Source organism: Bufo gargarizans, chromosome 6 (genome assembly GCF_014858855.1).
Source record: "Bufo gargarizans isolate SCDJY-AF-19 chromosome 6, ASM1485885v1, whole genome shotgun sequence".
Lineage (NCBI taxonomy): Eukaryota > Metazoa > Chordata > Amphibia > Anura > Bufonidae > Bufo > Bufo gargarizans.
Genome location: NC_058085.1, coordinates 313,143,919 through 313,159,171, shown reverse-complemented (window position 1 = coordinate 313,159,171; position 15,253 = coordinate 313,143,919). Strand labels below are relative to the sequence as shown.

At 41.3% G+C, this 15,253-nt stretch overlaps 1 protein-coding gene across 4 annotated transcripts in view; it reads right to left on the bottom strand.

Moving 5' to 3' along the window:
* Positions 1-9,033: 9,033 nt before the first annotated feature.
* LOC122940909 (intelectin-1-like) overlaps positions 9,034-15,253 on the bottom strand; it is a 36,729-nt gene continuing 30,509 nt past the window's right edge. For 2 of the 4 annotated variants that reach the window (XM_044297817.1, XM_044297816.1), the window contains exons 3-10: positions 12,693-12,837; positions 12,536-12,602; positions 11,486-11,650; positions 10,917-11,164; positions 10,668-10,826; positions 9,602-9,722; positions 9,423-9,526; positions 9,034-9,273 (exon numbers count right to left, since the gene is read on the bottom strand). In XM_044297817.1, coding sequence (XP_044153752.1) covers positions 9,121-9,273; positions 9,423-9,526; positions 9,602-9,722; positions 10,668-10,826; positions 10,917-11,164; positions 11,486-11,650; positions 12,536-12,596 — 1,011 coding nt within the window. In that variant the 5' untranslated portion in view covers positions 12,597-12,602; positions 12,693-12,837 and the 3' untranslated portion in view covers positions 9,034-9,120. The remainder of the gene's footprint in view (positions 9,274-9,422; positions 9,527-9,601; positions 9,723-10,667; positions 10,827-10,916; positions 11,165-11,485; positions 11,651-12,535; positions 12,603-12,692; positions 12,838-15,253) is intronic. The other 2 variants (XM_044297820.1, XM_044297819.1) reach the window with 1 other exon arrangement.

Genomic DNA, 15,253 nt, shown 5'->3' with positions numbered 1-15,253 from the left:
GGAACAGAAGACATCCTGATGCATCCTGATTGGATCTCTTATCATTCAGAATGCATGGGGCCAAACTGAACCGTTTTTTTCCGGTATTGAGATCCTCTGCTGGAACTCAATAGCAGAAAACAACAACGCAAGTGTGAAAGTAGACTTTGTTGCCCATAGCAACCAATCAGATTCCCCCTTTCATTTTTCACAGCTCCTTTGGAAAATGAAAGGTGGAATCTGATTGGTTATTATGGGCAACTTAGCCAGTTCTACTTTACACCAGTTTGATAAATCTCCCCCTATGTTACTATGTTATTTTTGGGAACTTATGATTATTACAATTTTTGTGAGGCAAGGTGACAAAAAAATGGCTGTTCTTGCACAGTTTTTATTGTTTGTTTTTTATAGCGTTCATCTGACAGGATATAACATGTAATATTTTTATAGAGCAGGTCATTACGGATGCGGTGATACCTAATACAGGTACAGGTGAGCTAAACTTGATGATAACGCATTAAGCAAAGTATGGCAAGAAAAGGAAAACAAAATGTTCAATGCATTTCAATGGCTTTTTGTCACGAGATGACCGAGGTGACATCTGTATGTTTATTTTTTTACTATTTTAAACTGTAGTAAACTATTGTTTACTATTTGATTGCTTGATATTACACTTTTTGTCAGGCAAGATGGCCACAAAATGGCTGTTTTGTCACTATGTTTACTTTATATTCTGGCGTTCACCTGATGAGGTAGATGATGTGATATTTTTATAGAGTCAGTAGTTATATTTTTACATTAAAATTGACTTGAAAAGAGACACATTTTTCTTTCATTTTTTTTACTGGAAACATTTATTTTAATAAACCAGTTTTTTTTTTTAAAGGTTTTCTCTAGTCGTTCGGTATTCTGCGCAAGCGCGGTGGGGAAGCTGGCAGCCTGTGAGCGTCAATCCCTCACCGCTCCTACACAGAATACCGAACGGCGCGAGATTTCCCCAGGGCACAGAGCAGGCAAAAAGATGCAACCGATGCCTGGCCCTGTCAATCAACACTTGGAAGGCGTGACTTGAGGTGGGAGACAGGAGCCTCTAGGTGCAGGAGCATGTTCCTAGAGGCTCATTTACATATTATAAAAGTAAGAATTCTACAGTAACGGGTGCACGAATAATCATTAGAATAGCGGAGTTAGGTGCAGCTGACATTAGCACATCGCTAAGGTCAGCCAGTTTAGTACTGAAAATTCTAGTGACAGAAACCCTTTTTTCTTTTTGTACCATAGCTTTTGGGTTTCTGATGCCTGTTTCAATGCAGTACAATACATGCTGTGTTGTACAGCATTGAAACTGTCAGATTCACATTGACAGTGTGCCTGTGAGTCCCAGCCTGGGGGATGGGCCTCATAGGCTTCAGTACATGGCAGACCCCCACGCCTTTGCAAGGCATGGGGTTGCCATGACAGCCATTGGCCCACTTTCATCGCAACACACGGGGCTGATAAAGAGACAGAACATTCTTTATCCCACTTTCACTATTGATTGCGGCATATAAAAGGTTAATCCACTTGCATTGACATTTCAGTGATGCTGACGGATACAGCAGGGGCCCTACAATGATCGGGCGCTCACAGCTCCTGTGCCAGATAAGCATGATGTACTAGCACATCAATTTGCGGGAAGTCAATTACCACTGTGGCATACTATTACCTTAAATGTTGGGAAGGGGTTAATACAATTCTATGGGAATGAATAAGAAGGTTTTCTACACACAAACAAGTCTTCAGACATAAACAACCGAGCTAAACAAAACAGTCAGAAGGTCAGTGTGTCTGTTTTTTTCCCTCCAAAAATTGACATGGGTAGAAAGCCATAAAGTCTCTCAATATTATGCCTTGTTCACACAGTCAGTGTTTGGTCAGTGATTTCCATCAGTGATTGTCAGCCAAAAACAGATGCGGCTCCAAACACAGGACAGGTGCAGATCTTTCCTATAGGCCTCATGCACATGAACGTATTTTCTTTCCGTGTCTGTTCCTTTTTTTTTGCGGACTGTATATGGAACCATTCATTTCAACGGGGACTGCAAAAAAATATGGAAGTTACTCCATGTGCATTCCGTTTCCGTATGCCCGTATTTCCATTCCGCAAAAAAATTTAACATGTCCTATTATTGTCCGCATTACGGACAAGGATAGTACTGTTCTATTAGGGGCCAGCTGTTCCGTTCTGCAAAATACGGAATGCACACGGACGTCATTCATATTTTTTGCAGATCCGCTTTTTGCAGACAGCAAAATACATACGGTCGTGTGCATGAGGCCTAAGGCAAATGTCCTTAGTCCAAAGTATCTATGCTACAGGGTAATACACTCTCTCTAAAGAACAAAAAATGTTAGGGCCCTTTTTTGTCCTGTAAAATGCACGTGTACAAGACCTGGATAGGACTAAACATGGCAACGTGTGATCCTCAAATGTGCCCTGTGACATGTCTTTAAGTTAGCTGCCCAGGTATGTAGTAGATAAATACTAGGGATAAGCAAATTTCATATTTTGAAGTTCATGTGCGGGTTCGTGTTGTGGTATTTACTGAATTGGGATATGGATTCCATTAACAGGGACCATAATGCAATTCCATGACAGAATGCATAATGGAATGCCTTTAGAGGCATTCCGTTATTCATTCGGTCATAATAGAAGTCTATGGCCCGCAAAACGGATCCGTCCGGTTTACGTTATACAGGAGAGGACTCCAGCATAACGTAAACTGGATGGATCCGTTATGCAGGCCATAGACTTCTATTATGACCGATTGAATAACGGAATGCCTCTAAATGCCTCCATGGTAACAGAATCCATAACGCAATTCAGTAAATACCACAACACAAACCCGCACATGAACTTCAAAATATGAAATTCGCTCATCCCTAGTGAATACAAATGTATTGAGAAGCAAAACATATAAAGTAGATATACTATTACTACCCTCAACAGCATTTCTTCATCATGCCTGACAGTGTCTGTGTAGAAGCAGTATGATCTCTGTATGTGTTGGGTTTGTTTTTGCTAAACTTTATTAACAACATAACAACATCACCTAGATACAGGCAGCCATTTTATAACACCACCTAAAGACAGGAAAACACGGATCTTTACTAACAACAATAAAGTTAGTTGTTCCACCACTAGCTCCATTAATTTATTATATGGATGTGTCCTGTGTGCTGACCCAGCAAATGTATGTCATTTAGGGTCCATTCATACGTCCGCAAAATGGGTCCACATACGTTCCACAATTATCAATAGGGCCGCAAAAGATGCGGACAGCACACAGTGTGCTGTCTGCATCCGCACTTCCGTTCCGCGTCCCCGCAAAAAAATAGAACATGTCCTATTCTTGTCCACAGCCACAGCCATGTGCGGTCCGCAAATTGTGTGAACAGTTGCGGACGTTTGAATGGACCCTTAAGGCTAATTTTACACTAGCGTTATTAGTTCCAGCAGCTCTCTGGATCCGGCATTGCTGGATGTTACTGCTCCATTGACTGTGATGGGATCAGGCGGTGATCCGTTTGCTACCTGGCAAATATATCTGGATTCAGCCAGACAAAAAACGCTGCATGCAGTGCAAATCCTTTCCCCAGATAACAAGTTATAGCGACTAAGTACTCCTCTTTTTCTCTTGATCTTGCAGAGATTGGTGAGTGTCTGTTGTTTGAGGCCTAAGAAGAAGGAGCATAAGTCACTGCTACCTTCCTTCAACAACTCCAGTTCACCTCCAGTATTGTTGCCGTATAGAGCACAGAATGGAGGGTATTATTACAGTCTGGGTATTTCGGATGGTGAGCAAAAAAAGGTACAAAGGATCCTGGAAAGCAATGAGCCAAAGAAGTCTCTATGTTACACTCCGCAGGCACAAGTCATGACTGGAAGATACAGTATCTACATGGTGGTCTGGGTCTAATAGAGAAGAATAAGGAAAGTGAACAACTACAATCCGAGATGTCACTGGATATATCTACAGACCCTAGCTGCACCACTGGATCTTGCGAATCCGAGCAATGCCCACATGAAAGACTTGTCCTGGGGCCCATGGGACTCATGCCCCTGAATCTATGCACTGCCCCTCTGCTATATAAACGTCTTGAGCTTGATTTGTGGATATTATGGTGTTACTATGTTCTCCGCCCTAAGTCTGTAAATCCCCATCTTGACAACAAATGATGAGTTGCAGGAGGGGGACCTAAGGAAGATGGTTGTAAGTTAACCTCATTGGACAGATGCAGCGGCTGTCAATGAGCTCTGGGCCCAGTATTAATCTTATTGAAAAGATGGACTTATAGAAGAGTATGGGCATTCATGACATGTACAATATTTGTTACTGTATAAGCAAGACAAGTGTGGGAGCATCCGGACATACAGGGGATGAAAGTTAAAGTCTGTACATGCACAGTGAAACATGAAGGATGCTCCACTTCATATGAGATTATTATACATGAATACATGAAGTTTTTTAAAACTAAAATGTTTAATATGAAAAACAGGAATTCATCCGAAATCCTGGGTGTTGTGCTTTGTCTTGCCAGGCAGTGATTGTCACACATGTACTGCTAAACTGGGTGGGGCGGGGGGACCCATACTAAGTTTTGTCATGGGGCCCTTTGAGATCTGTGAATGCCCCTGTTCAAAAGGATGTTATTTGATTTGTAATTTTAGGCCCTAAGCATCATAAACAGGTCTTTACAAAATTCATTACTAATATAGAGAATAAGAAGACCCTTTCTACTGTTTATAGACTCCTTATTAGGCTACATGCACACAGCCACATTTTGGACCCATTTTTGATCTGCATTTTTAAGGATTGCAGGCGGACCCGATCTGTGCGCAAAAATATGGACAGCACACGGATGTCATCTGTGTGCTGTCCACATACATGTGGCTTTTCCACAAAATATATATGTCCTTTTCTTGTCTATGTGTGGACAAGAATAGCCAGTTCTAGTGAAGGGAGTGAGAAAATTGTGACATGCACACAGACGGCATCCATGTTCTGCGGATTGTGGTTTGCGGACCGCAAAACTTATACGGTCGTGTGCATGAGGCCTAAATGGCTATAATTTGGGAAAAAGAAGTTACATAGCAAATGGGACAAAGTGCTGTGAAAACCATTTTCCCTAAAATAAAATTTCTTACTGTATTTACAATGGGCAGCATTTCTTTTTAAACTACTCCTATGATGGTATTTATTTCCAATGAAACTCAGCTGTGTCTTCCCAGATTAATCTACATATGGCTGGAGCAAGTGAGGTAAGGAAAGCACTTTGATACATACCTGTTGGCAATACTTTTGGTATTCAGTTTTATTATACATAGAGATATGTTATTGCATTTATTGTTGGATTCTTATTAGTATCTCTACAATGTAAGTTACAACTGGAAAGCCTTTGTTGGTTAGCAATGCAGAATGTAATAGCCTGCACTTTCCTGTCTATGCCCACTGAGGTCTTGTTAAAGGGAATCTGTCAACTAATTTTCAAGAATTAAATCATTAGTAATGGCCAGACACATGCATTCCAGATATTTTTTGTTTGTCATTTGACACTATGTGGATTGTCCTGAAAAAATACTTTTGATCCTTTTGGATAACAGCTCCAATGTGCCCAGCGAGGTGGGCTTGAGTTTTGAAACTCAGCCCACTGCCCTTCCCCCTACTTTGTTCCACCCTTAAGAATAAAAGGTTTCCTCCCATCAACAGAAAGCAGGGGTGAAGTGCTGCATCAGGCAGATGACCTCCTTTTCATCCTGTTAGTTGCAGATCTGGTGATTCTGAGGCTTCTCTTCTGTCGTCTAAGATGGTCACACAACTACTTAGACACACTGTGTATCAGTAGCCCAAAATATTTCTACTTATCCAGCCCTGCTTTTGCATTGACCATCACTGTTCATGTGAGCTGGCCAATCCAAGGGCAGCAGGAAGTTTCTTGGGCTACCAAATGCACAGTATGCATCAGGCAGTCTAAGAAGCTGTTTGGCAGTCTTGGGTGGCAGAAGTTCGACCTGGGAATTGACAGATCTGCTCCTGAAAAGATGAAGGAGGGCACCATGAATGTGTTGTGCTCATTGCCCAGTTTATGTGATTTTTTTTTTTTCTTGAGCCAGAAAGTTGCCTTAATGGTATAACTTACTAAAAGGGTTTTCTAGCATGCTAAATTGATGTGTGATCTATGAGGGTTCCAGTGATTGCCAACTCTTTGTACTGCTGATCCCAGGGGTTAGCGAACCTCTTTAAATCTTATCTGAGTTTTCAAAAAAAAAAATTGCATAATGGCTGTGCTTCTTTGTACAATCATAACTGTGATGTAACAGTTATGTTTGGGCTTCCTTAAAGTCTCTTTCAGACATATTATTCCCTATTTCAGCTGTACAACTAGATCAATTTCTCTCAGAAGCAGGGGGCATCTTCCTTCTATTGCAGTCTGCCAGTACTGTGTGCGGTGACCTCACTTCCCTTACTTCACACTATGTCTGTTTTCTAAGCTCTAAATCTTAAGGAGGGATATATCACACTTACAGAAATGCCGGAGGCTCCTTTGATCTTTAGAAGTAGTTTTGCTATCAGTCTCAGGAGCTCAGCTAGCTCTGACATGCCCCAATTCCTCTCTACCATCTTCTGAGTCTCTGTTACCAGGGATGGATCTTGAAGTGATTTAGAAATTTGCTAGTTACACCATACTCTAGTAAATGAAATGCAATTGTGTGAAAGTGCAGTGACTCTTTAAGATCCTTTTTAGAGATAAGAGAATCAATTCTAAACAAATTGGATTTGTTACCAATTTCATAAAAATTCTGCTGGCAAACAAATCCGAAGTTTTGGCAATTCGCTTCAGACAAATTATGCAAACAAGTTGGCAGTGTCATTTTACTGTAAAAGTTAGTGGGGTAGGATAGAGATGGAGGATCACTTGACTCTGGTGGGAGGGGGCTTGCCCTGATTGGCTCAGAGGCTGGAAGACAGCCAATCAGGGGGTAGCATTCTGGCAGGTCCTTTTGCTCAGAAGCCACAGATGCCATTCTGAGTGCAGCTTGTGATCTGAGAGTGTGCGTCTTGGATGTGTCTGGCAAAAATCAATTAGAGACACAAGCCAGCAACCTTAGAGTGTTGTTGGTCAGTATAACAACATATTTAGTTAGTTATGAAGACTGAATCAATAAGTAGAAAAGTCAGGGTTTAATCAGACAAATAATAGGTTGTTCACTCAGAGTTCTGTGTGTGTATTTAATACTGAGGTCAGCTGCTGGCCACAAGTGGAAAGTTCATATATGAGCTGGAAATTTAGCAGTAATCAAAATCCTGCACCAGCCTCATTTTTTTCTGGATATGAACAGCCTTTCTTTAAAAAAAAAACAAGTTTCTACAATTCATAAGCTTTTCATAAGCTTTTTTCCTGTATCAGGGGTATACATTTTGCTGCAAACACTGTACAATCTGCCTTTTTTTAAACCAAAAACCAGCTTCCATTTTGCTACTGTGTATAATAAGAGTTTTCTGAGACTTTTTGGTGGGGGTCTGACGCCTGGCACTCCTGCCACAGTAGTGCCATGGCCTTTTCCCTGCTCACCAAGCACAGCACCATCCATTTGATAGAAGCTGTGCTTGGTATTGCAGCTGCGTCTAGGTCATGTGACAGATTAATGTGACCTCACATAGATGGAGAAGGCTGCAGCGCTACTGCAAGCTCCAGTGCCTTTTCAAATAACTGATCAGCATTCTGCTGCATTCTCTTCAGCGTGGAGAAGAACTGCCAGACGGTAGAAACTCGCGCAGCAGAGGTAGGGGCAGCCAAGCTCGGCTTAGCTCTGGCACTTTTTTGGCCTAATTCCCCCACAGCATCAGTGCCGTCGCAGATCCCAAAGCAGACGTGGCCCTGGCTGTACTTCAGGAGGTACGTGGCCTCTGCTCTTTATTGCTGCCACCATCACCCTCCTCATCTAATGTTACCCCCTCCTCAGCACCCTGATCCGCCTCCCAGGTCCTGTCCAGCACACTATTGTCATTGGAATTCTCACTCTCCCTTCAGCTTCTATCAGACTGTGGGATATCTTGGTGGGTTATTTGGCCCCCCTCCCCTGCTCTGCCCAGACTGCCAGTGTTGCTGCCCCTAATGCCAATACTGCCGCTACGGGGACCACTACTACCCCCACCAACACGCCTATGCCTGGGGTCTGCAGTCTCCTCCTCAGAGCAGTACAAATGCTGACTGCTGTCTCACAAGTCATCTGCTTAATTATATTTTGAACCTCACAAAAAAAAATCTGTGAAAATGGGGAAACAAATTGAAAATTTTTCCTTGCAGGTTCCTGCTTTTGAGGTGCACCTGCACTTCTGATAACAGGCACAAAGGTCCTGTCTCCAAAGGCCCTGTCTGTTAGCTGCCCTGCTTCTCTCTATTGTACACAACACACATAATTCTACTTTGCAATCCTAGACTTTCCCTTCACGTTCCCTGGCAATAAGCGTGATTGCTTTCTGACTGTCCCTGATTGATTTTTCACTCTCCCTGACTCCCTAAGATCATTTTTTCCTGGCATATACTATAAGGCTCAACCACCCTCTTTCACAGCCCAGTATAAAATTGCGTTCTGCTAGGGCACCTTCCTTATGCTTTGTTCCTGTCGAAATGTGCACTAAAATGGCGCTACATGTCGTTTTAGTGGATTTGTCCGAAACAAACCCAGAAAGATCCGGGTTCGTCTCTTGTCCAAAAAATAGCAAAGTTCGGACCAAACTGGGTTTAGTCTAAACTGATTTGTTCATCCTGAGCTCCTACCAATAGAGCAGCAATACCCATGATGTGCCTTCATGTAGCCTTCAGCTTTCTCCAGTCTTTATTGTACCTCTTGTCCATTTCTGCTCAAACTGCTTCACATAGCTCTCTTTCACAATCTGCCAATTTACACATGCCTCTTCTTTACTAAAACCTTCATGAAAAAAAATAACTCTTACAGGTCATAGTCATTTTATTATTTTATTTTCCCAACATTTTCTAGTTTCAAGAAAGTGTAAAAATGCTTCAGGGATTTATGGAAATGCAATTTGCTGACATATTACTTTTAAAAATGTTAACAAAATAGATAACTTGCATACATTAACGATAGAAGAGGAGGACGGCTGCTTCAGTTATCTCCTTGCTAGAACTCCATCCAATATGTTTTCCATAACCATCCCAGTCAAATGATGCAAAGTCACCACACTGCCTGGGGAATCCTTCTGGGATGTAGCCTCCTCCACCAATGCAATGCTGGAAGTGTAAGAAGAAGATTAGATCTGCTATTTGCTTTGGGTGTAACACAACATACTCAGTATTACTGGAGCCTTAAACCTATAAAATGTATCAACAGATAATAATTCAAGTTCTACGAATGGAGTTTAGCCAGTTCTAATGCTTACATGTTCTACATTGCATCCTGTCACCTTCACTCCTGGACACAGAGCCAGGGCAGCTCTTTCCGTATTGATAACCCGGAACTGGACATAACCAGCAGTGAACTCCTCTGCAGAAACAGTTATCAGTATGAAGGTCCTCTTCACTAGGCATTATATTACAATATAGTTATACAGGATCTTACTTGCTCCTAAGGGTGAATAATATGACTTTGTCTTCTCAGCACTTCCAAAGTCATACACTACAGGAACAGCGGGCCCATTTTGTGCAAGACAGCCACCAGCATTATATACTACTGGGTATTTCTAAGAGATAATAAAAAAAGATTATGTTTAAATGATGCTAAAAGGCTCAAAATCTGCCCAATCTGTCCTACGGCTATTCAATTGTTAGCATTCTAATCCATGTTTTGAATGGTATGTACAGTTTTTGCAACCAATATTTTATTGCTTCTGTAAAACGACTTTCCAAATAGTATTAATGGGCTTCTCTATAATTTATATATTGATGGCTTATCCTCAATGTCAGGAATCCAACTCCCGGCAATAAATAGATATTAATGGAGATATATATTAAACACACATATTTATGTTTTATGTGATCATCCAACTTAAGATGATGAAAAGTAAAGTATAGTTGATTGTAAAGTTAGATAAAATCATCTCAGAGTTTACCAAACTTAATAATGAGCATGCACTGCTGTAAGAATATTTTAAGACTCTGTAGTCTAATTCTACACTTTCCAAATATTAAACAGTAAATCTCCCCACACATGTACATACATCAATAACTGATGGTTAATTCTTGTGTTAATGCATTATATCTATGGTCAGTGCTACCAACCATGCCTAAATACAACAAGACGTGTCTTGATCTGTGTAACATTTCATAAAGCTGAAGTTACGTTTGTATATCAAAGACTTTAATGATTAGAATGGACTTTACAAGCACAAAACATATACAAAATCAATAGATGACATCAGTTGTCTCTGATTAAGATATGGAGCAGGGGCTTAGGAGGTGAGATGTGGGCCACAGCAGTTGAATTCAGGAGGGCATGTGCAGTCACTGGGTGGGTACATGAGTACCTGATTCTCACAGCATTAATTACCACTGATAGCTCATTATGTACCAAGCCAGTGGCAGAGAGGGGGTTGGGGTGGCCCCCTAGGAATCGGCCCACCAGGAAATTTCTCTGTAAGGTCTATGGCCAATCTGTAGCATATTTCTACGTATGTTGGAGGACTCACATTGTACAGCTTGAAGAGGTTACCACCTTCTTGCTTAAAAAAGCCATTGTCTGTGCGGTATCTCAGAAGAGAGGCATTCCTCCACTCTGACAAGGGTGTATCATTGGGAACGTGCCACAAGCCCAGGTCTTTAGCAGTAAGATCATAATAGCCTGGATTCTATTAAAACGAACAAGAGTAAAAGTGTAGATCAGATTACACAGGATTAATGAAGATTACAATTGAATATGAATAAATCTGCCTCTTCACCTTATAATCATCGCTTGTAGCTCCATCAGGTAGACCAAAGGTGGCATAGTTGGCCCAGTTGCCATCTCCTTTAGGGTTGTTGATGTTGTCTCCGTCCTGACTGGACCAACGATCTCCCACTGTACATTTACCATACATATTGTTTTCATGGACACTTGCCACCAATGTCCAACCTCCTCCATTGGTTGTCATATCACAGTAGGTCTGGTATGACACTCCATCTTCAGTGGTTAGTGTATATATCCCATCTGAAAAAATAAAATAAATCACTTTAAATGGTGGACAACTTTTCTTTGGACCATGGCTAGAGTAAACAACGGATTTATACCGTATGCTATTTTTTTATTGAGCTATATATTTTCTCTTGTCAGATTTGATTGTTATAACAAGAGGACAATGAAACTGCCCAAATGCTACTATGGTACTGTATTTAGCAATAACGTTTTCTTCATGGAATCGGCATGCTCTGTGAGCTCCTCTCAGTGTTTTAAAATAAACTGTAAAAATTGGAATGTAAAAATTGCTTGCATTTGCACTGTACATTTACATAGTGTACTGTATATCCTTACCTTCTGCACGTTTATCAGAGTTCTTGATTTCATTGCAGCTCCTGTACACACTGTACCCACCAGTAGGATTCCCAGAATATGACCCATAGTCACTTTCAGAGCTTTCACCCCAGCACGCCAACAGGTTCAGAATATTTTCTTTTTTCTCGGAAATAGAGGCATCGTCTAAAAAATATAAGGTTAGTGTACTTTATTGGTGTGGGTTACCCTTTACGCAACATTGAGTAAAAAATATACAAATTGTTGTACTGTACATTACCGGTGACTTAGGCTGAGTTCACACTTCAGTTATGAGATCAATTATTTCCATCAGTTATTGTAACCCAAAACTAAGTGCTGGTCAATAACAGAGAACAGGTGAAAATATTTCCATTACATCTGATCTCTGTGTAGGCTTCACTACAGGTTTTGGCTCACAATAAGGCCTCATGCACACGACCGCTGTTTTGGTTCGCATCCGAGCTGCAGTTTTTGCAGCTTGGATGCGGACCCATTCACTTCAATGGGGCCGCAAAAGATGCGGACAGCACTCCATGTGCTGTCCACATCCATTGCTCCGTTCCGTGGTCCGCAAAAAAATATAACCTGTCCTATTCTTGTCCGTTTAGCGGACAAGGATAGGCAGTTATATCAATGGCTTTCTGTGCCGTTCCACAATTTGCGGAACGCACACGGACGCCATCCATGTTTTGCGGATCCGGTCATGTGCATGAGGCCTAACTGATAGAAATAACTGAAGAGTGAACTCAGCCTTAAAAGGAATTTTCCCACAGTCAACAGTTAGCACCTATCCGAAGAAGAGGATAGCAGTTTGAATGGAGTGGCAGTCAAGTATGTACTCTGCCATTCCATTTATTCTCTATGGGGCAGGTTGAAACAGGCAAGTCCAGTACTCAGTGAAGACAAACAGGGATTCAGTACCCCCGTTCTAGTAATTGTGGGAGTCCCAGAAGTGCAACTTTCAATGAACAAATATATATTGTCACAAATGAGTTAAATAATTCCATATGTCATCATTTCCAACCTAAAATCGAAGCCAAAAATACTCACGACATTTGGAGTATACTCCAGAGAGTGCCAAAGTAAGGACTACCAGCTTGTGTAACCACATTTTCCACTAAAGAAAAAGATACAAATGCAAGCTGTAATAATACATGTAATACAAAAACAGTGTGATAATGCCCTGATATAACAAAAATAGTCTTACCAACTCAGAGGCACTTCCAATGTGACACTGAAGGTCTCTGATTCCTCAGAAATTTGTCAGCTTTTATAGCATGATTGTGGTTAAACCAGCTCAACTACATTCTTTCACTGACCAATAGAAAAGTCTTGGGTTGTTTCATATTCTGCTTTATGGGGGAATTAAAGAAGGCATCAATGACAATTCAATAAAGGTTGATGGTTTTCTAATTGTTTTGGGAATATGTGAAATTTGACATACAAGGACATGCATTTAGTGTTCTAACTTGATCATATTATTTATTATATGAAAGCACCAGCTTTCATCTCTTCCCAACATTCAGAGTACATGTATGGCATACAGTACAGACCAAAAGTTTGGACACACCTTCTCATTCAAAGAGTTTTCTTTATTTTCATGACTATGAAAATTGTAGATTCACACTGAAGGCATCAAAACTATGAATTAACACATGTGGAATTATATACGTAACAAAAAAAGTGTGAAACAACTGAAAATATGTCATATTCTAGGTTCTTCAAAGTAGCCACCTTTTGCTTTGATTACTGCTTTGCACACTCTTGGCATTCTCTTGATGAGCTTCAAGAGGTAGTCACCTGAAATGGTTTTCACTTCACAGGTGTGCCCTGTCAGGTTTAATAAGTGGGATTTCTTGCCTTATAAATGGGCTTAGGACCATCAGTTGTGTTGTGGAGAAGTCAGGTGGATACACAGCTGATAGTCCTACTGAATAGACTGTTAGAATTTGTATTATGGCAAGAAAAAAGCAGCTAAGTAAAGAAAAACGAGTGGCCATCATTACTTTAAGAAATGAAGGTCAGTCAGTCCGAAAAATTGGGAAAACTTTGAAAGTGTCCCCAAGTGCAGTCACAAAAACCATCAAGCTCTACAAAGAAACTGTCTCACATGCGGACCGCCCCAGGAAAGGAAGACCAAGAGTCACCTCTGCTGCGGAGGATAAGTTTATCCGAGTCACCAGCCTCAGAAATCGCAGGTTAACAGCAGCTCAGATTAGAGACCAGGTCAATGCCACACAGAGTTCTAGCAGCAGACACATCTCTAGAACAACTGTTAAGAGGTGTTGTGGAAATTTTATTATATGGACATTTTACTTTAGGATGTGTATTTAATATATTGTGTATTGTCATCATGTCTCTCAGTGTCAGGGTAAACCATTGGAGTGGATATCTTCCCGTGTATGTCCTGTAAAGGAACGTGCGCTTGTTGTCTTTAGTGCGCCTGATCAGCCGCTGGAGATAATGACGCTGTACTGTAAATAAACATGCATGTGGATCATAGTAACTTTATCTGGCATTGATCACTGAGCAAGGCTGGATAAAGTTCGCTCCAGTGGTATTGTATACATGTGTTTGTTAGCTGGCTATGTTATTCTTGTCTTCCTATGTCATCACTTCCTGTATGTCATCACTTCCTGTATCCTTGTCTTGGGCCAGCCCCTTTTACACCTTTTGTTTAGTCAATAAAGGACGGACACTGAGCAGGGCGGGAGGAGTGCTCAGCAAGAATTCAATCAAGATGGTAGTACTTGGGTCGTTCTCTAGCTGCAGCTGAGGGAAGATGGATTTACCTTTTTCCTTACACAAACTTTGATGCGAGCTGATTGCAACCATTAATTTGTCTACAACAGAGGAGACTGTGTGAATCAGGCCTTCATGGTAGAATATCTGCTAGGAAACCACTGCTAAGGACAGGCAACAAGCAGAACAGACTTGTTTGGGCTAAAGAACACAAGAAATGGACATTAGACCAGTGGAAATCTGTGCTTTATTCTGATGAGTCCAAATTTGAGATCCAACCACCGTGTCTTTGTGCGACGCAGAAAAGGTGAATGGATGAACTCTACATGCCTGGTTCCCATCGTGAAGCATGGAGGAGGAGGTGTGATGGTGTGGGGGTGCTTTGCTGGTGACACTGTTGGGGATTTATTCAAAATTGAAGGCATACTGAACCAGCTTGGCTACCACAGCATCTTGCAGCGGCATGCTATTCCATCCGGTTTGCGTTTAGTCGGACCATCATTTATTTTTCAACAGGACAATGACCCCAAACACACCTCCAGGCTGTGTAAGGGCTATTTGACCATGAAGGAGAGTGATAGGGTGCTGCGCCAGATGACCTGGCCTCCACAGTCACCGGACCTGAACCCAATCCAGATGGTTTGGGGTGAGCTGGACCGCAGAGTGAAGGCAAAAGGGCCAACAAGTGCTAAGCATCTCTGGGAACTCCTTCAAGACTGTTGTAAGACCATTTCAGGTGACTACCACTTGAAGCTCATCAAGAGAATGCAAAGAGTGTGCAAAGCAGTAATCAAAGCAAAAGGTGGCTACTTTGAAGAACCTAGAATATGACATATTTTCAGTTGTTTCACACTTTTTTTGTTATGTATATAATTCCACATGTGTTAATTCATAGTTTTGATGCCTTCAGTGTGAATCTACAATTTTCATAGTCATGAAAATAAAGAAAACTCTTTGAATGAGAAGGTGTGTCCAAACTTTTTGTCTGTACTGTATGTCAGGACTTAAATCATCCCGCCCACTCAG